This window comes from Gymnoscopelus braueri (genome assembly GCF_963280865.1).
Source record: "Gymnoscopelus braueri genome assembly, chromosome: 21".
Taxonomy (NCBI): Eukaryota; Metazoa; Chordata; class Actinopteri; order Myctophiformes; family Myctophidae; genus Gymnoscopelus; species Gymnoscopelus braueri.
Genome location: NC_137623.1, coordinates 25,062,208 through 25,089,157, shown reverse-complemented (window position 1 = coordinate 25,089,157; position 26,950 = coordinate 25,062,208). Strand labels below are relative to the sequence as shown.

At 42.9% G+C, this 26,950-nt stretch overlaps 1 protein-coding gene across 6 annotated transcripts in view; it reads left to right on the top strand.

The window, feature by feature from the left end:
- Positions 1–2,141: 2,141 nt before the first annotated feature.
- The window catches only part of atp8a2 (ATPase phospholipid transporting 8A2), a 72,114-nt gene continuing 47,305 nt past the window's right edge, over positions 2,142–26,950 (top strand). For 2 of the 6 annotated variants that reach the window (XM_080418224.1, XM_080418225.1), the window contains exons 1-9: positions 2,142–2,349; positions 13,391–13,535; positions 18,160–18,259; positions 19,353–19,451; positions 19,799–19,844; positions 20,369–20,409; positions 24,210–24,283; positions 25,691–25,760; positions 26,613–26,740. In XM_080418224.1, the coding sequence (XP_080274350.1) occupies positions 2,310–2,349; positions 13,391–13,535; positions 18,160–18,259; positions 19,353–19,451; positions 19,799–19,844; positions 20,369–20,409; positions 24,210–24,283; positions 25,691–25,760; positions 26,613–26,740 (743 nt within the window). In that variant the 5' untranslated portion in view covers positions 2,142–2,309. Of the gene's footprint in view, positions 2,350–11,711; positions 12,227–13,345; positions 13,536–18,159; positions 18,260–19,352; positions 19,452–19,798; positions 19,845–20,368; positions 20,410–24,209; positions 24,284–25,690; positions 25,761–26,612; positions 26,741–26,950 lie in introns of those variants that run through there. The other 4 variants (XM_080418226.1, XM_080418227.1, XM_080418228.1 and 1 more) reach the window with 4 other exon arrangements.

Here is a 26,950-nt window from a genome sequence, read left to right as displayed (position 1 = left end):
TGCATCCTTCAAGCTGCTCTTTCTGCCACCGTGCCACTGCTGCTTGGCTGTGCTTCCACCTCGTGTCACCAGGCTTTTCCATGGCAGAGAAATGTGGGGCCTTTCCCCCCCCCTCACTGACGCTCTATCTTCTCCACCTCTTGGCATCCTTGATTCTGTCTGCACTTTTATTCTGTCCAATAAGGGACACTCTTCATTTATCATGTCTTATTATGCTATGCGTGTATATGTAGATATCCTGATCTTTTTATGTTCTCTTTGGTTTTAAAGTCCAAACTTACACATTTGGATTTAGAAACATGGGTCCAAAAGAGTGGCAAACTGGCAATACACATTTTTTATTATTGTCTCCGCCAGGCCGAAAGGCATGGCGAGAGAGTATGTTTTCGCCCCTGTCCGTCCGTCCGTGTGTCCGTGTGTGTGTCCGTCCGTCCGTGTGTCCTGTCTGTCCGTTAGCACCAAATCTCCGGCACCGTTGGCCCGGTCGCTGCGAAACTGTGCACACACACTCCCTGGATGCCAATTCAGAACCTCTGCCTCAAATTTTTCACATGGGCCTGTTATAGCGCCACCAGGAGGCCGATTTGTGCAAAACCCATTTTTTCCCATTACTCCTACAGTTTTTAACCAAACCTCATGCAAATCGGTACACAGTATCTCTATAGTCATGTGATCAACCCTGATCTGTCCGATTTCCCATATTTCATCCTCATTGGCTAAGGTTACCATCCAAAGTTTGCAGGATTGGTCCGTTTTGAACAAACTGCCTCAAATCATGAACGCAGCTTGCCATTTGCATAAAATTGCACACACACATTCCCACTAGGCCGAGGAAGAAATGGCACTTAAAACTTTTCGCATCAGCCTCATGGTGGCGCTATAACAGGCCGATTTGCATTTTTAACTATAACTGCACCGATCTGCGTGAAACTTTGCACGCCTACTCCCTAGAGGCCAAGGAAAAACATCTGCACTGCATTTTTCACATCTGCTTTTTACAGCGCCACCAGGAGGCCGACTTATGTCAAATACATTTTTGGATATTAATCCTTCAGATTTTATCCAAACATCACACAAATCGGTACACAGTATCTCTATAGTCATGTGATCAAGACGCATCTGTCCGATATTTCATATTCCATCCTGATTGACTAAGGTTGACTTCCAAAGTTTGCAGGATTGGTCCGTTTTGAACAAAATGTATGAAATCATGAACGCGGCGTGCGATTTCCGTGAAAATTTGCACACACATTCCCACTAGGCCGAGGAAGAAATGCCACCCTTTTCACATTGGCCTATTATAGCGCCACCAGGAGGCCACAATAACTTACCTGACCTGGCGGAGACCTGTGCTCCGAGGAGCACTTTTTCTAGTTCCTTTTGTTCTAACACAAGGAAGGCAGCTAGAAAAGATAATGACACAATTGTATACAATATGTAGTGGGGGTTCTGCTTCATCTGTCTCGGATAAGGGGTCCTTTGACTGAAAAACGTTGAAGAACCCTGTTTTAAATAATCTGATATCATAATCTCTGACACAAACATTTAATCTGCATTTATTCCAGAGTCATGTAATGTCACCAAAAGCACCTGACCGGAGAATGTGACACTGTTCCCCTATTTTCCCATTTCCTTTCTTTATTTCTGTTTAAAAATAAAATGGGTTAAATTTTTTCTTTCTTCTTTATTGCCCATAAGACATGGAAGTTGTAGTGGAAACAGAAACAACGTGACAACTGTAATTCACAGATAAATTGCACTAGTTAGTTTAGTTACTGCTGTGAGGAAACTCTGGTTTTAAGAGCCAGACAGACCTCTAGTGGACAAAATGAGAAAAGGCGAGAGTAAAAAAAAAAAAAGCTGCCCTCAGTTCACTCAATGAAAATGTAGCTACTCAAATCTCAAAATCCAAAAAGGAGATATTTACTCGCGACCCATAAAAATAGGTCCGCGACCCCCCATTGGGTCCCGATCCACCGTTTGGGAACCACGGATCTAGAGTGACAGTCCATGCGCGCCCCCTTAAAGCCGCAGTAGCAGCCATATGGCACAGACAACGAGGGCGCGCACGCATGTCAGGATTAGTCTCAGCGCGCAGGCGGCGTTCGTCGAAGTGAACAGGCCGAGAGAGTCGACGTAAAAAACAACCACAACAACCTCTCCGGTTCCCCCGACAATAATGATCCTTCACCAGCGAACGCAGCTCTGTCCTCCCAGGCCCGCGTCCCCCTGCTGCTGTGTCTGCGTCGAGCCATGAGCATGAGCCGGTGTCCACATTCTAGTCTGTCAGAGACCCGTTCACCAGCAGGATGTATTTCAACCGGAGAGGGAAGAAGATACACAGCGAGGGTAAGCTTCAATAATCTGGTTTTATTTAGGGGTCAAGTGTACTGTTCACCCCCCCCCCCAAGTAGCGTCGACGCCCGACGTGACAGCGTCTCGCTGACCCATCTATTAGCCCACTGTAATAGTCGATTCATCCCAGTAGTAGCCTATAGGCCAGTGGTATTTGAAAATAGCAGATCTACAATCTCTCGATCTGCTATTTTCACTACTTCTTAAACATTTAGTTTTCTAATTTATGGAATTTCTTAGTTTTTTTTAATGTTGTTCCTTATTCATGAACATTTTTGAATTTCTTCTTTTTTTTTAAAGTTTTGAAATAAAAATAACGGGATATTTACTCGTGACCCATACAAATGTGTCTGCGACCCACAAATGGGTCCCGACCCAGTGATTGGGAAACGGTGGTCCGTGGTCTATTAGCCCACTATAGTCGATTCATCCTAGTAGTAGCCTATAGGCTACATTGTTAGGCTACATTGTTTTGCGGAGTCGTATACGATGCGGGGATATTTATTATAAGGCCCTATGTGTGTCCCAGTCACACAGGTGCGCGGTTGCGTTCGGAATGAATAACGGAATTTGGGATGGTCCGGGGACTGCGGCACGGGAAGCTCCGCTCCGATCGTCCCAGTATGGGGGCGTGCGGTCCAAGCCTGGGTGTTTTGGATGCGAGGGACAACTGCAGGTGCCTCAAGAGAAACGCACTCCGTTTTTGTTTTTAACCACTTAAACCCCATATGGTTGAGCGGAGTCCCTCAGGGCTCTATACTAGTGTATGTTCTGTTATTTTTGGGAAAGCTTACGCCGATTGACAAGCTCACAAGGCATCCTGAGCTTGAATGTCGATCTGCTATATGGATGCTGGGGTTTAAGTCGTTAAAGTAGCCTTATGAAGGTTTGTGTGTGTGTGTGTGTGTGTGTGTGTGTGTGTGTGTGTGTGTGTGTGTGTGTGTGTGTGTGTGTGTGTGTGTGTGTGTGTGTGTGTGTGTGTGTGTGTGTGTGTGTGTGTGTGTGTGTGTGTGTGTGTGTGTGTGTGTGTGTGTGTGTGTGTGTTACAGACACTCACATTTCATGACCTGCTTAGTGATGGGCCTACATTTTGATGTAATTTGCCTGTAAAACATCACCAAGTCAAGCTCATGGGACACCCCATAGGCCCATTACCACGCCTACCGACGACTTAAAAACCATGTGACTGTTTAGATTGCCCTTTATTCTAAGCTTCACCTGTGGAGGTCATCGTGAGAGAGCCCAGCAATCTGCGGTCACGATTCAAGCAGCACGCTTTGTTTATGTTATACATGGCATTTGCCTAATAAAGCCTATACTGTATTCATATGTATGCCTTTGTATCCCTAAAACAAGCAGATTTTGGCAGACATACAGTACAATGCGAACTGAGGTGAGGAGGTGTGTGTATACTAGGCAAAAGGCATGAAAACCTTCCATGATAAGCGTGAATACACTGTTTTTCAGCTGAGGACGATGATTGGGACAGGACTGTAAAAACATAAGGTGTCAGAACAGGAGATATGATGATGTGACAAATGGTGAGCCTGCTACTGCAGTCAGGCCAGGCCATTGGATTGGATTGTCCTGGAAGAGAGCTGCACGTGCTCAGCTGGTAGTGTTGCTTTTCAATGGGCACATAGGATTCATTGTTGTTGTTGTTGTCGTGTGTGTGTGTGTGTGTGTGTGTGTGTGTGTGTGTGTGTGTGTGTGTGTGTGTATGCACGTGCGTGCAAGCGTGCGTGTGTGTATGTATGCCTCCAGCTGGTTCCAGAAATAGATAGGACATATAGTTGGGAGATGAGCGCCAACTGGTCAACTTTCTTCAGGCGTTGGAGTTTCTGTAGCCTGACAAGTTAATGTATTGCCTCCTGAAAAAAATCCTTTTCATGAATATTCTTTTGTAACTCACTGTAAGCTTGCTGATGCCTATACATTGATGCTCTTAAAGGACCATAATGCTCAATACAGTCATTGTCTATTCTATTCCTTCAGCCTTTGTACAGAAACATAGGCTTATACTGTTTTCCATTAATGGCTTTATTTTTAGATTTAGCACATTTTCTCCTTAGTCATTAAGTGTTACAAACTGAATAATTGAATCGGTGTTGTTGGCTGAACATCATTGCAAGTTACTATAAAGTCATGGACGTTTGAATTTTGTTCTTAAATCAATCTAGGGCCTATCCCGAGACTATTCTTGGCTACACCTTTCAAATCAATATGCACTTTAAAATGCATTAAAAAACAATATTGGACCTTTTCACACTTGACAACGTAAACATTCTGAATGGGTCCACATTTATTTTCTGTTTCAGTGTTTGTGAATATCAGTATATAACAGATGGACTCAAGCTCAAGCTGTTCCCTAGCAATGCAATTCCCCTGACAACGTAAGCATGGCAAAAAAATAAAACACGCAATTTGAGTGTGTGTCTCAAGAGAGTTTTAAGTCTCTGCAAGTTGATTTCAGAATCAGGATTCTTTTTATTGGAATTTGTCTCAAATTGTAATACCATACTGAAATCAAAGACCAGCTGAAATAAAAAAAATCTTTGTGCGCTTTTAGAGCATATCTGTGGTCATAATGTTTTTTTTATATAAAACGTCCCCAAAAGTCCAATCTTAATTACTTCCTATCAATTAAAACGTAATGCGTGATTACATCGGCAAGTACTAATCAATTTCAACCAATGATGACTGGCACCTGTCAATTCTATAGCTCAAGGGTCAATGCCTCTTCCACATGGAGCTGATGTTAGACACTAGAGGGCAGTGCTAGTCTGTTGTATCTCTACAAAAATGGCGAACTTGTTTTAAACAAGTTTGTCCAGTGTTTCTGAAAACATTTGAGGTGAAAACTAGGCAATGCAGTAACATAAGCAGTGCCTTGTTGCAGTTTAGAGATCGCAGAGTTTAGACCCTTAGGGGACAAATGCATGCTGTATGGAGGTTGGAATCCTTAGCTGTTAAACTTCACTGGTTTAACCCCTGCCCCTGGTGCTGTGATTGACGGAGACAAACCCAGCGCCTATTTCACTAGGAATTACCTCACGATATGGTCGCCAAAAGCCATTTCACCTGATCTTTAATGGAATACAATGACTTCCTCAAATCGATCAAATGATCTGCAGTAATATACTGTGTGAGTACTGAGTAGAATTTGCCACATGTTAATGTTTTAGCATAGAAGTTAGTGTGTTGATGTGTTACCATTAGATTTTTAGATTACGGTAAGCTAGAAAGTGGTCTAAAAACCTAAGAAGCCATTTGGCCAGAGAATACATTTCGAGGGACTCCCTGCTACGTCTCCCTCCAGATGGAATGGGAAGCATTCCAGCATGAGTGTCAGTTGGTTCATAGCATTAGCCGCTCTCCATGGTGTGTTTCCTATAATCTCTCCTGTAAGAGTTTGACCTCTTCATTCTCTGGTCTAATTATCATCCCTTGTGGCGTCGGTGACGTCTACAGCCACCAACTTGAGAGAGACACACACACACACACACACACACACACACACACACACACACACACACACACACACACACACACACACACACACACACACACACACACACACACACACACACAATAGCAGACATAACACATGTAATCATTCTGTAGGGAAAAAACTACTTTGTCATTAGACACAATCATACATCTTGTATTCATGATGTAATATGATATAGTTTTGTGAGATAACTGTGTCAGACATTGTGCCGAATGATTCTGTCAAAAATAACCACACATTTAGTCTCGGTGTAGGTCATTGTGGTTTATGGGAGTGAGGCAGCTATGGCTATTGTCTGCAGTGTACGTGTTGACAGGTTGTCATGGCTGCTAAACTGTTAAGGATGCCATTTGGGAAATTGAGGTAAAGAACTGCAGCAAATGATGTCTTTCCTGAATATTAGGTGCAATTACATCAGATAGCCACAAGAGAGCACTCCTGGACAAGGATCACATGGATTTGAGGCACTTTGGTCAGGACCTATGGTCAGGACAGGAAACCATTGAACCTCTCTCCATACATGGGGTTAACCAACAGTCTAAAATCACACTTCACTCAGCGCAAAGCTATTACACACACACACACACACACACACACGCACACGCACACGCACACGCACACACTTGCACATTACACTCATACATTCACAGTGTGGATGTTGACCCACAAGTGAGCTGCGTTTGGCTGTGTTACTGACTTCCTCTCTTGTGTGTGTGTGTTGTTTTCTCCCGTGGCGGCTTCTCTCTGGTTCCCACAGAACAGTTAGTGTTGACCACCATTAGACAGGAGTCCACTGAGCTACAAGACCCAGGCCTGGGTGCCGGCGCCATCGTGCGCACCTGCCTCGCAGACAGGTTGGACAAAAGTGAGTTGGCTCTAATGGACTGGATGGTGCTCCTCCTACACCCCCACCCCCCTTCTTCCCTCCCGCTTTCTTCTGCTCGGAGTCATGGGTGCATGTAGCCACGCAGAATGGCCCAAACAGCTGCAGGGCGGTCTCCCAACCCCGGCCCCAGAGAGCTACAAGGCCTAGTGCTAAATGAGTGCTTTGGGTTCATATCAGTGGAGTGGAATCAGAGATGGCGTTACCGGTTGGGGAACAATCACTGTAATTCCCTGTAGCTCTGAGGGGCCTGGTGTGATGACCACTGAGCAGGAATTTTAAGGCTCACTGCATGTTCTTGTAGGTACTGTAGAGTGATGACCGCACACGGCCAGCTTACGGATGAAGTCGGGCAGATATACACAGTGGTTTTGGTCTTTGCAAACCTCCTGGTGACAAATTCACATTCTTATGCGCAGCTAAGTCCTGAGTGTTAATTTAACTCTGAGAGTTGTCTGTATATGTCAAAAGTTGAATTAACACTTGCTGTGTGCGCACAAGAATGCACATACCATGCATATGTGCACATGGCATGCCTTAATATAGCATGTGCATTGCAGCATTCATGTACTCTATGTGACTTTTTGGGGAGCGGTTGCATGCTGGAAGCTTGCATGATCTATGTTGTTGCTTAAATGTACATGTTCATGTGCATGCATGTGTGTACATTAGGGTCAATGTGTGTGTGCTTATAGCCATTACCGTGTTTGAGTGCATATGCAGTTGAAAACGTGTACAGTGTACTCTGTGTGTGTGTGTGTGTGTGTGTGTGTGTGTGTGTTTATGTGCGCGTGGCGTTCTCACCTGTAGGATGGATTAGCAGCAGGCGAACTTGCAGAGCAGACACAGAGAGGATTAGCATCTTGTAAGAGGATTTCTTTCATAATTCTTGCATCGTCCCTGTGCGAAACTGGACCCAGTGGGCACCCTGGTGACCAGGTATACCTGGACCTGTGAATACGACCTTTAGGTCGCCTTGGATAGCAGCACGGCCATGGGACGTAGGGGTCAGGCGACCAGACAAGACTCCGTAGGTAACAGTTTCCTGACCGCATGGCGGGATTATGGGCTGGATAGAGGCGCACAGGAGGCTAGACAGGAAGCATAATTGGGACAGACTGAAGAAGGCTTGCTATCACTGGCCATTTGCATGTAACTTTGCAAGTGCAAATTTAACCTAAATAGTTTGTCAGCTTTGACATGATCAAAATGTTTAAAGTGCTCAGTTCTCTTAATGCTTAGACGGAAGGATATCATTGTAGTTATTGATCTACAATTGCAGTTATGATGAGGGGAAAAAAGCGGTTGGCTCCTTAAACGGCTGAGCCTGGGTGAAAGACCAGATTAAACGTGTAGACATCTCAAAAGCTTTGTTTCATGCCGTTGAGAACACAACACTGGTAGGTGGGTTAATTGCCGATGCACTGATACTGGTTGACATCTGAGTCGCCCCCTGACTGATGGCAAGGGCACAGCATGGCAGGGTGTCTGGTGAAATATGCTCTGCCATTCTGGGCAATGTGGATGAATTATGCAGCGCCTGCCCCAATCCATTATTCAGCAGCACGACCTGCTTTTTAGTAGTGAAAGTTTGGCACCGGGCCAGGGTAGCTTGGGTTCTGCCCTAAACATCAGGCTTGGAGCACAAGATGTTATTACATGATGAGTGAAGTCCAGTTCAGATGACTGGTTTGATGGCTGATGGATTAATCTCAGCTACCTATCTAAATTGTCAGAATGAACTGACCAGATTTCTTTCTGCAGATCTTTCTTTGAGCCGATCACCATATATGCTTGACCCCTTGTGATGTTTTACTTCTCCTGTTTCAAACTTATGACACCGGTATTAAAGGCTTTATAAATAGTCAACTCCTGTTATAATCATACCATGGTTGCTTCTGGCTAGTGGCTGCCTAGACATACCATGTCAGTTTACAGCGAATGAGTCTTTCTTAGCTTCCTCAACCAGATGGGTAGCTACTAGCTGGCAGGGTCAGGGTGTTCGGTGAGAAAGGATCGGTCTAGTTTTACCTGCTCGGGTGACCGCTGTCTGTCAGGTCTATTGCACCTGGCCAGGTAGTCTGGGTGTGTCATGTGTAATTGACCTCGCTGTGCCCTTCCGTGGTCACTCGACTGCTGACTCGACAGCAGCTCATCAGTAATGAGTTACCAAAGTGACTGTGTGCCTCCACACCATCAGAGATGAGTAATGAAGGCATTGATCCGCTCAGGAATGAATCGGTGTAGGAGAGTGTTGCTGAGAAGGCCAATATTGATCTGCTTGGACTGAAAAGGATTGTGAGATGGGGAGAAAGTGGCCAGAGAAGGGGAGAAAGTGGCCAGAGAAGAGAAGGGGATGGATAGAGCAAAAAAGTCAGAGAGGTGATGGAAGGGAGATGTTCTAGCACTGTAAATATAAATTGTGTGAGTAAAAATAGCACAAAACAGCAGGAGGACCGTGAATAATGGTGTTGTTGGCAGAGTAAGAGCATCGATTTGGCTAAGTGAGGTATATTAAAAGGTACGTAATATATGATGACAGACTAACAAAAAAGAGGACATAAGACTATGAGGGGGACATGATGATATAGGAATAGAAGGAAAGTTTCTTGACTATAGTAGAATGGACAAGAAAAGACAGATTTAAAGTAGCAGCACTCTGCAAAAAAAGCAAGCTGAAAGGACGACTTCACCCATTTTCAACCTATCTTCATATAATTGGTCCACATAATGCTCATTATATGGTACCATTTTTTTCTACTCACTCTGTGTCTCAGAGGAGGACTTTGGACAGTTCAGAAACCCGCCTACCAGTGACTTCATCTGTATTATTATTATAACACATTTGCATTACTTGTATCCAGACTTCTCGGGCTGCTTTCAAAAATGTTCTAGTCAAGTTATCCTTCTGTAAAGATAATTTGGCTGGTTTTAAGAATCTGTCTTGTTTCATGGTATGACTTGATTAAAGAAATAATCATGAAACAAGGAAAATAATCTTAAATAGTAATTTCATTCATTCATTTCATCTGTCTCAAGAAATGCCCGATTTAACACTTGGTTGCGTGCCGGTGTTGTACACCGAAAATAGCTCACAGTGGAGCTTGTAGGATCAGTTATTTTCGGTGCACGACACCAGAGCGCAACTAAGTATAAAAAAATTGCCCTTATGTGTCTTCTTGCAGTGAAGCAATGGCACTTCTTTGTCTTCACTTCACTAACTCTAACCTTGAACCGCCTTCAAACAGTTATTTACAACCATACTATCTTGTTTGACCCGAGCTCTCAGCGAGCTGGGTGGAAAACTGAGCTGTGATTGTGACTTATGGCCCCAGTGGGTCCATTAGGTGATAACCTGTTGAGGAGATAGGCTGGTTATTATCGGTTAATCTCGACTTTGACCATAGTGCTCTCCCTTGTGCAGTGCGTGGGATGTAAACATTGGATGTTAAGACTGCAGTAGGAAGGAATTGCACATGGAAAGACGTAAAACGTGCCTGTAAAACGTCTGTTGCACCCAGGCCTGATATGTCTCATTTATTGTTCAGTAACAGGTCCTTCCTCCCTGTCTCTCCAGCTCTTAAGTAAACAGAAACATTTATCCAATCAAAAGAGATAACTCATACAGGATACAGAGAAACTGAAACTGAAAAAGGGAATTTGTTTTCAGCGGTAAATAAAGGTACAACAAAATAAACGAATGACACAAAGAAATAAGCAGACAAAACTGAAACTGGACTACTATAAAATTGAAGCTGATAAATGGTTACTCTCTCTTTAAAAGTATTTTATGTTTATTGAAGAGTGACGGGGAGACCCCTACTGAAAAAACACTCTATAGCAATGATTACTATCTGAATATACAGATTTTACCTTTTTAATTAAAAACTTTTGACCAGTTTTTAACGAATAATGTCACTTACCCTACCTTTTAAGCCCTATATACTTCATATGACAAATATTGAAATGATCTTAATTGCTATCATGTTATGAACTTGTAGATTGGCTATTTGACATTTTTGAAAGATATTATTCAGTTTAATACCAAATCCAATAAGAAAGAGAAAGCCTGATTATTTAATCCGCTCCTCAACAATACCTCTGCCTAGAATATGCAACATCTTGTTCATCTGTTATGTTTCTGCATTGTCCTGTATTGTCCGTTGCCCTCCCATAAAATATAAAACAAAACAGATTATGAGCTTGTAGGTTGGCTATTTTTCAAATAGCCACTTTATATTGGCTATTTGCTGCTGGGGACCCACTGGAACCATGCACCTCAAGCTCAAGGACGCATCAAAATCAGTTTTAACCCTATTTTTGCTTCAGCTATCAAAAAATATTATTGAATGAATATTTTTGAATTTGATTGAAAAATCTGCTTAACATTTGTACACAATTTGTACTCTTATGGCTATGGGCCCCCAGAAATACCTTTTCCGAGGTCTCCGCATTTGACTGGGGCAGAGAGTATTGGTGCCGACCGTTTCTGCATTCTACGTGGAGAGGTGCTAGATAGGTTTGGTGGGCTGGGTCCATTTACACTTCATCACTCTAATGTCACTGTCAAAGATTATGTTATAAAGATCACATCTATTGGCTGTGGGCCCAGGGCACTGTAGCCTACACTTTCAACAGTGAAGATATTCCATCTGCTAAACCCTGCCCCTGTTGTTATATTTTTTCTGAATTATTGATGCAATCATCCTGCTGTTGTTTTCTGTTTCACATAAACTCTACACAGATGTCAAGAAATGAATGGTACAGCTTACCTGCTTGGCTACATGCAAAAACATGTAAAATCATTGCTACCAGCCAGGTCCCTAATTTGCAAGTACTGGTCTGGTGATGAAAATGCATCGAATGTTACACAGGCTGCCACAGGCAAGTCGAGAGAGTGAAAGTGCATGGAGCAGATCCGTTCGAAAGTGATCTCTTGATGGATGGCTCCGGTCTCGGGGATGTCATTTGAGCCGACTCTGTGTGACTGACTGTAGAGCAGCCTGCAGCAGGGGGACGATACGAGGCTCCTGGCCCTTTAAAACGCGGAGCCCCAGCTTCCCCCTCCGCATGCAGCCTGTAAGGGGCTCACAGGGTTCCTCGCGGGAAGAGACGCAGTCGCAGGCCGTGTGTCGTTGTCTAGACTACAGTCAGGAATCAGCCGCTCGGCATCAAATCGGAGGGCGAATAAAGGCCGAATGACGGCTCTCGGAAGCGGCAGATGACGACGCGGCGTCGGGCCGTTTCGGTTGGCTTCTGCTATCATTCACATGAGTTGTTTGGGAGCTTCGCTGACAAGAAGACAAGAAGTGACGAGCGGCGTGCTGCTCCATCTGTCGTCGCCCGGCTGGGTCGTTGTTGAAGCAGCTGCCGGGTAAACCGTCACGACCAAGACCTGTCCTGGCTGTCCGTCCGCGTGTCTTTCCGTCCGCTCCATTATTTAGCGCAGACAGTCGAGAGTGGAAAAGGCTCCACTGGTGAGAGGGAGATGGAGATGCATTTAGCTGTGTAGCGTGGTGGCAATGGGGTAGTTTAATAGCTCCAATCGGAACCTCTCCCTCCGCTATAGCTCCAAGATGAGGTCCCACAGCGTAGGGTGCCGGCAGAGTGCGACACCGGCGAATATTGGCCAATATTGTTGATTCTTTTACCTTTTCCCGCACATCGTATCCAAAAAGTAAAGCTCGTCCCCACTGCTCTCAGATATTTAACATTTTAGCGGTCCAGAAATGTTTTACCGACGAACTTGATTCTTGAAACAAGCGTTTATAGTTTTTTTTTTTTGCCAGCCTGTGGCTGCAGTCAACCCCCCGTTCGCATGCGCATTACTGCTCCCGTTAAGGTTGCATTGGGAATACATGCCACAGGCTGATTAAATAAGCGATTTAAACGCTTGTTTCAACCCGTCGCTTACATTTTCTTGACCGCTAAAATGTAACATCTGAGAGCAGGGGGAAATGCCTTTAGTTTTTGGATGCGATGTGCGGAAAAATGTAAGAATCAACAATATTGGCCAATATTCGCCGGTGTCGCGCTCTGCCGGCAGCCTACGCTGTGGGACCTCGGTCATCTCGGAGCTACACAGCGGAGGGAGAGGTTCCAAACGGGGGTATAATAAATGTGACAAAGGGCAGATGAATGGGGAGGCTGTTTTAACGCAGGGCAAGTGTGCTGCAGCACTTCTGTGTGCTACTTTCCCTCGGAGCGGCCGTTACATTGTAACGACTTTCATGTCAACGGTTACATGAAAGTAAAAAGTTCTGATAAAACATGCACACACAAAAAAAACGTGTTTGTTTCGCCTTTGTGCGCCCCTCAGTCAGCACATTCATTCTACAACACCGGGTTGGAGGGGGGGGTGGGGTGCATTGACGTGCATGCATTGACGGTCCAGGCAGCTGAAAGACAAGGCAGTGTTTATAATGGGGGTGAAACGTCACCAAACGAATCGACCGCCAGCTTACATCAGCATACATAGTAGCCTTTCTAGTATTTAGTGGCTCCACTTTTGAACTGTAAAGCACATCATCTCTTGTTGTCTGTGTGTCTCTTCGCTGTCTCCCACACCCACTCACTCACACTGTCACTTACCCCAGCCTCATCGCCTCCTCCTCTCTCCTCCCACCCATCCAACGGTGCAGGACCCGCTTGCTCGTCCGCCGGCTACCGCAAGGCAGATGATGAGATGTCCGGGACCACATCACAGGCGGATCCCGTAGACGCCACGGCGCGCATGGTGTTCCTCAACCGGCCCCAGACCACCAAGTTCTGCGATAACCATGTCAGGTAAAGGTGTTTCAGTTTCTGAGTTTGGACGTTTGACCACTTGAACCCCATATGGGTAACCGGAGTCCCTCAGGGCTCAATAGTGTCTTTTCTGTAATTGTGCATGGGGAAAGCTTTCGCTGAAAATAGCCGATGGACATGAGCTGGTTGATCTGCTATATATTTTCAGCAAAAGCTTTCCCCACAATACGATGCTGGGGTTTAAGTGGTTAACCTTTTAATTTTTGTATTGCTTTTACACTTTTGTTTTATGTGCACAAGTTATAGCTGGCATGGGCTGCTTTAGCTTACATCTTTTATTGTTATATTGCAAGTTCCAATAAAAACTCAAATGAATCACAGCTCTACATTTACCTCTGGCTACTCTTGACAGACCTATTGATAAGGTTATATAATAACTCACTTATTAAGTGGTTGTTTGCAACTTTGGTCTACATCTGTAGCAGTCTCACAGAGTCAGACATGATCAGATGTCACATGATCGAATAATCTCAGCAATAAAGTGCTTTACTTAACAGTTCATTTACATTACATTACAGTCATTGAGCAGATGCTTTTATCCAAAGCGACTTAGTACAGTAAGTGCATTTAACACAGGTAGGCAAGAAAACTACTGCCTAAAACATGACTAATTTTCTTAATCAATATGGCTACTGGCTATGAATACTTAAAGGGATAGTTCACCCCCAAAATGACTTTTTTAGATATTTTTATTGTTTTTGTCCAATTCCTAAGCCAATAATTTGAAGACCGGCAGTGTTCCGGTAGGAGACACAAAGAGTCTCCTTTGTATCTCCTACCGGAACCGCTGCCTACCGGTCCGCTGGTCATCAAATTATTGGCTTAGGAATGCGATAAAAACAAAAGAATATCCATGAATTCAAGTCTCCATGGGACTAATCGATAGAAGAAAAGTATTTTTTTTGGGTGAACTATCCCTTTTAAGACCGGCAGTGAAAGCCAATTACCTAGGCTACCCTCAAATGCATGTATATAGATTGCAGACAGTAAGTAAACTGTGTTAAACTAAATTGAACAAAATGTTTTCTGGGATTCACAATTTAAATCCTGGATTAACTGTTGTGAAGCACTGTAGGACAGTTTGGTGTTAAACAGCTATGGATTACAAAAGAGTATAGGGCAGTTTCAGCCTGCTTCTTGAAGACTCGGATGGATTTGTTCCATCAAGGAATTAATCCATGGACATGCCCTTCTCCAAAGACGGCATGATGTGTGCGGATGCAGGACGACTGGGCACTTAAACATTGTCGGCACCCCAATTTACAATTTAGGCATTTAGTAGACGCTCTTTATCCAGAGTGACTTAGCGACAAGGTAAACGCATACATAAAAATGCATAGAGACAGACCTTAAATGGGCTATTTTTTCCATAAAACAAATTCAGAAAAATGTATGCTTTAGATCAGAAAATGGTCAGACGTAATGTAAAGTATACATGATTTGAACATGCACGTTGCATCATTATCAGACCAAAAGTTACCCTTCAGCTACTTGTTTGCCCAAAATGACTGGGCTATCCACAGGTGTTATAACAATTTGTAGCAATTGTAGGCATATTTTAGCCCTTAAATGTCATGATTATATTTGGCCCCCAATTTATAAAATAATGTAAATATATGATGTAATATAAAATAAATACATATTTGTTTAAATGGTGCCCAGTGTTCTCAGGTGCCTACTCTTCCGGTTACCTTGTGTGCTACCACATGGTTTAAGCCTAAGTCACAGCTCATGGCTCAGTCATGACTGGTTGAGGAGAGAACTGGGACTATAAATGGGGTGCAGTGGGACATAGTCCAACGGCATTGTAGTATTGTATTGATGTAATCAATCAATATCATGACACTTTACGCACTGTACAGAGCATGTCAGGACCAGACTCTTTATTTACAGAGTAGTGTGTTACGTCCTAAACAGCTAACATGTGGGTGAATGTTCTGGGCATGTGGTTATCTGTCCTGACCAGGGTCATGGGCAGGGCCAAACGGAATCCCTTTTATCAATGTCCTCGCAGGCAGCTGCTGTGTGCATATTTAATGGGATCTCTTGTGGGTATAAATGCTAGGTTGTTGCTGTCAGACAACCAACTGCTACAGTTCCCTTCAAACAGATGTCAGTCCTGTTCGCATGTACAGTTCAATGTCTTGTCTGGCGCCATAGGAACATTTTCCTCATGTTTTCGTGGGTGGAAGCCTTGTCAGTAAACATCCATTGATCTGCCATTACTGCCAGGAGATTCGATTTTGCTTTAAAAGGGCCCTATTTCAGTTCTGTTAATAAGATTAAGGTGGGCATTCAGTGGCTCATCTGATTGGATCACAAATGCCATAGCGCCTCCCCTGGATCAGTGATTGGTGAGATCATTGGAGACCAGCTCTCAGACATGCCCTTTGATGTTCCTGTATCTCTTTAGTTTATGTTTTAAAGGTTCAATACCGTTATTGATTTCTCCTAGACTAGAGGTTCATAGCTTTTATCCCTACTCTCATTTCTCCTTTCCATTACACTTCTCTCTGACTTCACTGTTTGTTCTACACAGCCAGATCATTAGTGTTGCCCTCCTTCCTTGTCCATCATAGAAGACACTGATAACGTTCAGGGTGGAAATACTTCTTGAACATGCAAACAAATCTACTAAATGAACCACTTAAAACCCTATTTACTTCATTGCCCTGGGTCCCCCAGGGGTATATACTGTCTTGGTCCCCTCTGTTCTTTCCTCTACACCAATAGATCTACAAGTTCACAACATGTCGCAACTACGGATGGGGATTGAGAATCGGAATTGATTCCGAAGTTATTGATAATCGGAAATAAATGAGGTTTTGGCTTAAGAGGCGTGAGTCATGTCACTGAAATCAAGCATTTAATTTCCGTTAGAATTTCTGTTTGCCATTTCCCGGTAAAACAAGAAGCATTAATTTAATGGCTTGCAAGTGCATATTGTTTCAATGTTGCGCATCTCTTGAAGACAACATACGGTACTCTACCTTTGATTGTCTGCGGAAATTTAATGAAAGTGATAGAGTGCCCCAGATTAGAACCAATTTGCCAACAGCTATCAATAATGGAAAGCACGATCGATAAGGGGATCAAAATCAATAAAAAGTAATGATCCCCATCCCTAACGCATCGTGAGCGTGTAGATCTGCTTTTTTTTTGTTATGTTTGAACAATCTTTCAGTTTCAGTTTAATACTAAATCCAAAGAGGTGCCCATTAAATTACTTCCTGGTGACATTTGAAAATCTTTTGTGGTTGGTTACTGTGAACATGCTTGGCCAAGAGAAAGCCTGATGATTGTCATTTTCACTGAATGGCCACCTATTATGACATGTCCAGAATAGGGATGTTCATGTGGTTGAATCTGCATCATTAACTATGAGAGGAATGCCTTGCCTCTGCCTCCAGATCAGATTTACAGTATGTGTCTGTGGGCTGTGTTATTACACTGAGCACATCTACTTTGTTTCTGTAAGGACTGTGCAGAGCTGCTTAACCCCAGGACAGCACTACCCCTGCAGTTCACAGCTGAAACATCAACCAGCATTATATCCACTGCATGAGACATTGACAGAAGTGTCTGTCTGTCTGTCTGTCTGTCTGTCTGTCTGTCTGTCTGTCTGTCTGTCTGGTATCATTGGTCTGTGATTAGATTAAGGTACTGCTCTACTGGATCATGTGTATAGCATCATCCATTCTGAGGTATCCAGAGCAATGGGGTCGTGTTGTGGTTTGTTTGTGTGTGTTCGTGACATGTGTGCAGTATGTCAGACAAGCAATTAACAGCAGTTCTTTCAGTTTGGAGTTAGATGTCCTGCCCCTAAGTTCTGTGTGTGTGATTGGGCGGGAGGGGGTTCGTGTTCATTTCAAGGAAATTCTGGCACTCAAAAATACGCACACACTAATACGGACAAACACAAACCATTAGGCAAGAGCCATTACAGGGGCCCTTGAATTTCACTCAAAATGGATGGGAACAAAGCAGGACTTGATACATCAACATTTATTTTTAGGGTCTCTTAAAAAGCTCTTACGTTTGCTGCCGGCTACGTATATCAAGACTAAATTGAGACAGTTGTCTGATCAATACTGTCGATTGAGTGACAAGCTGAGGCTGCCAAGGCCTCTCACAGTCCTTTTCTGAAGCCTTGGGTCTAAATTTAGTTTATTGGACTACGGCATGCTCCATTTATAGGGGTCAATGTGTGTGCGCCCCATAATGGATCCGTTTGCTTGGGACTCCCAGAGGACACTTGAGTGTTGCTAATTGGTTTTCAAGTACAGTAATAATTGAAACCCAAAGGAGTCTCTTCATATTTACGCCTAATTTATGCTTCATCGCACGGCAGCTTCGCCCGCTGAAAATAACCGAATTTCTCAACCAAGTTATTTTTGGCAAGAGCCTCACCATTGTGCAACTAATGAAGCGTGAATTAGGATTTAGTTGTGGTGGTGTGCTTTTAGATAACACCACTGGTGCATGGAACTAAATGCCAGATTTACTCACACACTTCTTTTCACCAAATGCTTGATCTAGTCTCTGCTTCATGAATATTAAGGGAATGTGATCCCTGACATTCTTGCCTGATCTTGTTCCACAGTACCACCAAGTATAGCGTGCTCACCTTTCTCCCACGGTTCCTGTACGAGCAGATCAGGCGGGCTGCCAACGCCTTCTTCCTTTTCATTGCCCTCATGCAGGTAAGCCCTGCCCACACCACGACGACAACAGCAGCAACAGCAGCAGCAGCCTTCAGCTCTGTTACGCCTCAGTTATACTTGGTCGCGCGCTTGTATGTCTGCTGTTTACGGCATGCGACACCAGCGTGCAACTAAGTATAAATCAGGCTTTAGCTGAATACTTGTGTTTTGGTTGGTTTGACTAAATAGCCACCCTCTCTGAATGCTTTTAGATGTGAGTTTGGTTGCAAACAGCCTTCTTGTCCTGAAAACATTGATGTTGTAAAAAGGACATGACCAGAGTTTATAGAGTTAATGCTTAAGGCACAAACAGAAGGTTGGTATTTTATTTCAATCCAGTACGGGGATAGCTGATACTTTCCTGAAACTACGCTGAGCTTCACGCTACACTCATTGACAATCGGGTCAAAAGCTTACCCCCCCCCCCCCTTCATGTCTGTGCACTGTGCTTCACAAAAAAAGCTTAACCATTTAAGGCCTGTATACTTTGTAGAGTTGTACGATACCGATACCAGTCTCGGCAGCTTTTCCGGCCTAAATGCTGGTATCGGTACCGGCGAGTATGCCAGTCTATGCCATTCCGATATAACGTAATTTATCACATGTTATGTCATTTACAGTCATATTTTGAATTGATGTTGCACTACTGTTTTGTATTCTTATGTACAATTTACATTATTCATATTATTAATGGATTTTGTATTTATGTCTTGATCAGTGGTTCTCAAACCTTTTAATTTCAAGGACCCCCATAACTCTTGAGAGTGCACAAATGGACCCTTACCAAATGGACCCTTACGGGAACCCCCTCAAGGAACCCTGAGGGTCCCTGGACCCCACTTTGAGAACTACTGTCCAAGATTTTTTTTTTCTTAAAGTATTACACACATTTATGCTCAGACCACAATGTCCTTGGTTCCAATCAGGCTCAGGAGGACCTGTGTTGCACGTCATTCCTCCTCTCTGCCCTCAGTATCCTGAGTTTCTTTACAGTCCAGTTTTAAAAGACAGCAGAAATGCATTAAGTCAGATCTTTTACCGATATTCGATAACAACAATGATTTCTGAGCGCAGTCACTTTGCTTCTTCTCAGCAAATCCCCGACGTATCTCCGACGGGTCGTTACACCACCCTGGTGCCACTCATCTTCATCATGACCGTAGCAGCAATCAAAGAGATCATAGAGGACTATGTGAGTATCATAGTGCCCCCTGCTGACCGGGGACAGGACAGGACATGGATCATGGCTTCACTCATTATTTTGTTAGGATTCTGAGTTGGATGTTAAGAAGAAATGCCGCACATGAATGCTAATGTATAAGGTCACAAGTTGGTCTTTATTGTTACATCTTGTGTACAGATACATAAGAGTATAATGTATTTTTGTTCGGCTCCTCATTCTTCATACTTCGTCATCCGACCGTGTCACTCACTGCTTTTTTGATGAGCGACTTTTGCTGAGCAATTCTTGGCATGTGACACGGTTGTAAGATGAAGTATAAATTGACCTGACCCTTAGACACATCTCTGTCTCTGCAGCATAGACACAAAGCAGACAACACCGTCAACAAGAAGAAAACCACAGGTACTGTGTGTGTGTGTGTGTGTGTGTGTGTGTGTGTGTGTGTGTGTGTGTGTGTGTGTGTGTGTGTGTGTGTGTGTGTGTGTGTGTGTGTGTGTGTGTGTGTGTGTGTGTGTGTGTGTGTGTGTGTGTGTGTGTGTGTGTGTGTGTGTGTGTGTGTGTGTGTGTGTGTGTGTGTTGTTTTTATAACATCTTAACAACCACACCTGTTGTAGCTACCATCGTTAATGTAGTAGGTGCAGATTTGAGATGCATTTGTGAGGGAGAGAGATGTGAGAGTTTGGTATGAATGAATGAAATCTTTATTTGTATCATTGGTCTCTGATTAGATTAGTGTGTGCATTTTCCATGGGTCTGCTTATGTTTTTTCCATGGGTTTTTTGTTTGCCTTTCATGGTTGAGTGAATGGCTGTTTTTTGTTTCTGCAAGTCATACAGCCACACACACACAATAGTTGGGTGTGTATGAATACTGTATGAGAGCCGCTCTATAGGCTGACTGATGGCTGTGTTGTCCTTGCCTCACAGTGCTGCGAGCTGGAGCATGGCAGACCATCATCTGGAAACAGGTAACGCAGTCCTCCTCATCATTGTTCCTAACCATCACACCACTGCTGTCAAGAGCTCAAGGCCTGTTAGTCCCTCAGGGTATCTCTTTCTTTCACTCTGGCTCTTTTCGACTACGAAGGGTAACCCAGAACCTTCCATAACCTGAGACTTTCCAGAACGGGTGAAGTTCTGTGATGGCTTTTTTGTTTATTTGCGGTGCATCACCGACACATTGTTAGCTAGTATATCACATCGCATTCGCAGTTCTGGGTTCACAGAACACAGGGTTAGTACTACCTCCTGAGCAGGGCCCAAATTAGGTATCTGAAACCGAGCCATAGTGTATGGAAACAAATCCAGAACCTGCGTTGCAAACGGCATAGCACGATTCACTGACTTCTTCTGGTCGAAAAGAGACATTTGTCTCTTTCTTCCTGTCCTCATCTGTTTGCTTATCATTTTCTGTCCTGGGTTTTGTATAATCGTTTTGTGTTCTGGTCAGAGTTTCCGCTGGGCGTTTTTTTTTGTCCGACCAACGCGACCGATAAGATTTTTGATTGGATACTTTATTTAGAAGTTTGCAGGAAAAAAAGCACGTGGAAGTACAGCTCATTCAATTTAACCGGTAAACCGGACAAATGTTAAATTGACCGGCCATAATGTCACCAGTTCTTCTTTACGTTTATAGTTTCCTGAAGCATAATGCTCTTTTTAGTACACGACACCATCATACTACAGTATAAACCAACTAGGCTGAGTGTGTTTTGGGCTTAGCATCTCAGTCAACCTTTACGTAGTAGCCTAAATAAACAGCTTTTTTTTTAATCGTTTTGTAAAGCGACTTTGGGTACTAAGAAAAGCGCTATATAGTCCGTGAGCCAGGGGGGTTGTTCATTATCATCTGAGGGGAATAATGCTCATAGTGATTTTTGTCAAGGTATGCATGTCTAGAGTTAGAAAATATGTGATAGCCTTTCACCAATGGTAGCTTTATGGGTGCTATCATGCATTTTATTTTATTTTTCTAGGCGAAAAGTACATGGGTCAATATATGAAAACATACTACTTAACCCCCCCCCCCCAAAAAATAAATGTATATACAAAAGGTTTTTCAATTGGTTCCGGTACCTCTAGGCATGCTTAAGAACATACAAAAAAATCTAGGAAATGATATGTCTCGTAAAGCCATCATTTTCAAGATGGCGTCCAATATGGCTGCCAGGAGCTTAAATGGCTTTATAATACTGTTAAACCTAGAAAGGTGGTTTTAGGGTTCAAATATAACATTTCTAATGTTATATTTTCACTTGCCGGTCAGTCTTTGGACTATGTGCTAAAGGTCAGGTCAAGGTCTCTCTCGCACCTTATCATCCAACCTGGTGTCCAAGCAGGCAGCAGATATGGTCACTGGTTGACATGTACAGTATTCACCTCACGATTGATATGGAGCCGTTTGTTGACACCTTGCAGGTATGCTGGAATCAACCAGAACAGCTCTATAATGTAATTGTGCATCCCGGTGGGATGCATGTTATACAGTCATTCTTCAGCTGCATTGCAAAACTGATGCAAGGTTCAGCACTGGAAATACATGTGGTTGCAGCATATGGGTCTTAAAAGTAATTAAATTGTAACTTTATAAATGTGCAGATACCTTTTATACACTTATACTGTATGTTGGTTTGTTTACTGTTGAATGAGAAGACAATGTTGCACATTAAGCTAATCATCTGGGGACTCTCCAAAATCATTTGCGGACCCCCCTTGGGGTCCCGACCCCCAGTTTGGGAACCACTGCTATATAGGACACAACAATGGACATATTCCATTATGATAACTGATTAGGGCCTGCTTCATACTGTATTCACGCATTTTGATGTTTAAAAGGATCATTTCTGTGCCAGTCCTTTATAGTGCACAGGCTTTGATTTGGATATTGATAAAATAGGAATTAGATATTTCAGTGTTCTGTGCATGCAGCTAGGTCGCTCCATCCCTGTCATGGAAGCGTCTTTGTGAGAAGAAAAGTGAAAGCAGGCTGGCAAGGTGAAGATTCTTTTTTGTTGTGTTTTTGAGCATCCCGCTGATGAGGGCACAAGCTCTAACAATGATCCAATCAGTTCAGAGTTAGACCATCATTCATCCCAGGACGCTATTGAGGATGAATGAATCACGCATTTTGATGTTTGAAAGGATCATTTCTGTGCCAGTCTTCTATAGTGCACAGGCTTTGATTTGAATATTGAGAAAATAGGAATTAGATATTTCAATGTTCTGTGCATGCAGCTAGGTCGCTCCGTCCCTGGCATGGAAGCGTCTTTTGTGGAAGAAAAGTGAAAGCAGGCTGGCAAGATGAAGATTATTTTTTTGTTGTGTTTTTGAGCATCCCGCTGATGATAAGGGCACAAGCTCTAACAATGATCCAATCAGTTCAGAGTTAGACCATCATTCATCCCAGGACGCTATTGAGGATGAATGAATCATACTGTATAAAACTAGCTAATGGATGCAGAAGAACAATTCTTTCTTTGGTGTAATGGCGTAATGGTGTAAAGTACATGATGTGAGCTGCTTGAACACTGTGATCCAAGTGATTTTCTTATGAGGGACTTTTAAATTTTCTGGAGTAAAATATCTTTCAAGTAAGATATCTGTACCTTTACTCAAGTATGGTTTTCAAGTACTTTATACACCAATACTACTAACAACAGTACATGTTTAAGGCTGTGGTGCTGATACAGGATGTTCTTCAAACTGATAGAGAACTATCAGTTTGAAGTAGAATGCTTCATTCGGATTTTGAAAACTGTGTTTTGGCATGTGGTTATACAAGGAGTGATAACACACAGAAAGCTACTACCGATGCAAGGCTATCACATTTTTCCTAGCACTAGGGGTGTATACCTACAGTACCCAAAAAACACTATGAGAATTATTCCCCTCAGATGATACTAATCACCCAATATTTGGGGTCCTGGCTCACAGACTAATATAAGTGTAGTATTATTATTATTATTATTATTATTACTGTCATGTTTACTGTTTCATGATGCCAAGGAAGTCAACTTTCCTGCAATGTTTCTGTTCACAGTGAATAACTGTCACTTTGTAAATCCATTAATTTGCAAAATGTGAAAAGGGTCTGTTTCGCCGCCACACCACTTTTGGTATAATAATCATGTCAATAATGAATTTACGTTTTTCAAAACTCCCCACAATTCAGTACTGAATGAAATTATGGCAATAGGTACTTAAGTTAAAATGCATTACGTCTGAGAAGCTAAATATATTCTGTTACTTTTAAAAGTCATTGTTTTTACAATGTGGCTCCTAGAGGCCGAGCGGCCTAGAAGTGGGTCTGTGCGTGTGTCTGTGTGTCTGTCCATGGCTAATCTTGTAACCACTGGACCGATCAATGCAAAATGTAGGTAGGCCAAGGAAGAAAGTTAAATGTGAAATGTCTCATCAAAGTAAATATTAAGCAAGTCGGCACATCCATTTCCAAGTGGCTATAGTTGAATATTTTGACATTCCGGACATAGCATCCAACACATATCTACTTAACAGCTCATATTGAGTAGATTCATGTCATTTCCCAATGCCAAAATGCTAGTGTACAAACCTTGTGACTTGTGAGCTATGAACTTCTTCCTGTCACTTTCCCTACCTTGCTCTCCCTTGGTCTCTAATTAATCCACTTCTTGTTTTCAGTTTTTCTCTTTCTTAACTCCCCTCCCTTTCTAACAACCTACCTGTTTCTCTTGTCATGTCCACCTTTCTCTCTCCCCATGTTGTTGTAATGCTGCCCCCTGGCCACAAGGTGGCAGTAGGAGACATAGTGAAAGTGACTAATGGACAGCACCTTCCAGCTGACATGGTCATAGTGTCCTCCAGGTCAGCCTCCTCTGTTTGTGTGTGTGTGGCTGTGCGTGCGTGTGTGCATTTCTGTGCTTGTGTTAGCATGCATGTTTGTGTGTCTAAAAGCATGCACAGTTGTGTATGTGTCAGTCTTTGTGTTTCTGGAGTATTGTCTGTATTCCATCAAATGCCATTGCCATTCATCTGATGTGAAGTTTTTAACACTCATAGTTTTTCCAAACACAATAGTTGTGTGAGTTACTATAGATGTGTTGTGTCATTTTCACCTCACTGTTTTTATACGTATAGTTGTAGTATAAGGGGCTGTGTGTCCACAGAAAGCATTTTTTTGAGTGCCGGAGCACTTTGGACATCATGTCCAGAGTGCACTGCGATAATGCCGCTCAATGTGGATTGTGTGCATGTCACACTCCAACCCACTGCGTACTAGCGTCTTGTCTCCTGGAAATGCTTTCTATTTCGCTATTAGGTTAAACAAAAACGGTATATTAAATTATTAACAAATGATTACCTAGTATAATTATTACATCTTATTTGCTATGTTCAGCATGAAGTTGTATGTTCCTAAAGGTAGACCTATTAATATATCGCCATTAATTAAGTGGGTTAATTAACAGGCAGCCTCAGCTACATGCAGCCCAAGCCAGAAATAGGCCATTCAGTTGCTTGATTGATTAATGTCACATCTATAATTGCTGGTTTGAAATTCTGTTATCAATATTCGGTACTATCCATCCATACAGTTATATTGAAGTCTGTTCTATCAGTCTGTTCTATTGTTGATCTTCGACATAGGGGAAGGCGATGTGTGTTGGATAACAGTTTTCCACTTCGACCGTTGCCTCTTCCTCGATTTTGATTGGCTGACTTGATCTGAACTATTTTCTACTTGAGGCCAAAAAACGCTGGATGCCGAGAACACTGAAACGCAAGGAGCACATCAGAAAGACGCTGGTAGCTCAAAAAAGCTTTCTGTAGACACAGCCCCTAAGACTAGCATAAAGATACCCAAGAATCATCAGTGATGTCATCTGTTCATTGACTAGGGTTAATGTCGTTTATTCCAATCTTGCTGTGGATAAGAGCGTTTTCTAAATGCCTAAATTGTAGAAGTCAAAGACTTATGGGCCCATTGAACCCCCAAACCACGCTATTATCACATTAATGATAATTTATGCTTATACTTATAAATGATGTTTTTCCAACAGAAAGTGTCCATGCGACTCTTTGATACACTCTTTCTGTTAGAACTACATGTTGAGTGTGGAAAAAGTGTAACTTTAGCCTTATTGTTGGTCCCAAGAAACTACAGGCTAATCACACATCTGAGTTTTTGTGACGTCACTGTCCTATCCTTGGTATCTTTATTCTAGGTTATAATAAAAGTTTTACTCTGTAAGGGGATTTGTGTTCTGTTCACAGTGAACCCCAGGCCATGTGTTACACAGAGACCTCCAACCTGGATGGAGAGACCAATCTGAAGATCAGACAGGTATGAACCTTTTTGAAGGGTCTCTGGTTTCATTGCCTCTCTATCCATGCCACTAGTTTTTAACATGTTCTTTTAATGAAACGGGTGTATAGCAGCAGTGGAGAGGGAGGGGGAGTGGCTGGAGGAACTATCACTATTGTATATAGGGGGAGTGAACATTTTGGATACCGATGACTTTTCCTCAGACAAAAAGAGCAATTAGACGTCGGCGTACGTGGCCCGAAGATTCCTGCCTATAGGGGCACCACAGGGCCACTTTTAGGGCAAAAAAGATCACTTGTTGCACAAACCAGTAAAAAATATGCCCAGGGATGTTCTGTTTCAGAGTTGACACGTGATTTATATCAAGTAACTAAAAAATAGAGCAATTTGGTTTGTTGATTCCCTTTAAAGGAGGAGTTCACCCAAAAAATGACATATTTTCTATCAATTGCACACCCTATGAAGCCTTGAATCCATGGATTCTTTTTTTGTTTTTGTCGCATTCCTAAGCTAATAATTTGATTCCCGTCTCCTACCGGCTAATGTATCCGGTAGGAGACAAAGTAGATTATTTGTGTGTCCTACCGGAAATACACACGGTCATCAAATTATTGTCTTAGGAATGCCACAAAAACAAAAATAAATCCATGAAATCAAGGCTTCATGGGGTGTGTAATTGATAGAAAATAAGTAATTTTTTGGGTGAACTCCTCCTTTAACAGAACCTTTGTTCAAATGTGTCTCATAAACTCGTTTAAACTCATATTGCACACACACACACACACACGTATTCTCATATTGCACGCACACTTTTACAGTCTTACCCCTTTTTATACTCTGTGTTAAATTAACTTTGTGTGTGTGTGTCAGGGTCTCTCTCTCACGGCTGGTCTCCAGTCCTTGGAGGACCTGATAGGTCTTGTTGGACGTCTGGAGTGTGAAGGCCCCAACAGACACCTGTATGACTTCACTGGTACTCTACGCCTGGAAAACCACAAGTAAGACACACACATTATTAAGAATATCATCATCACTATGCTGTTATTCAGTTACATCTTAGCAGCTGGTCTGCATATGGTGAGAAGATATTTAAATTATCACAGGACTCCAGACAAACGGTTGTCATTGGTTGCACTGGTGCGCCTAACTTTTTCATTTGGGTCCGCCAGCATTCGATTTTGGTGCACCCAAAAAGTTTGATCGCAATA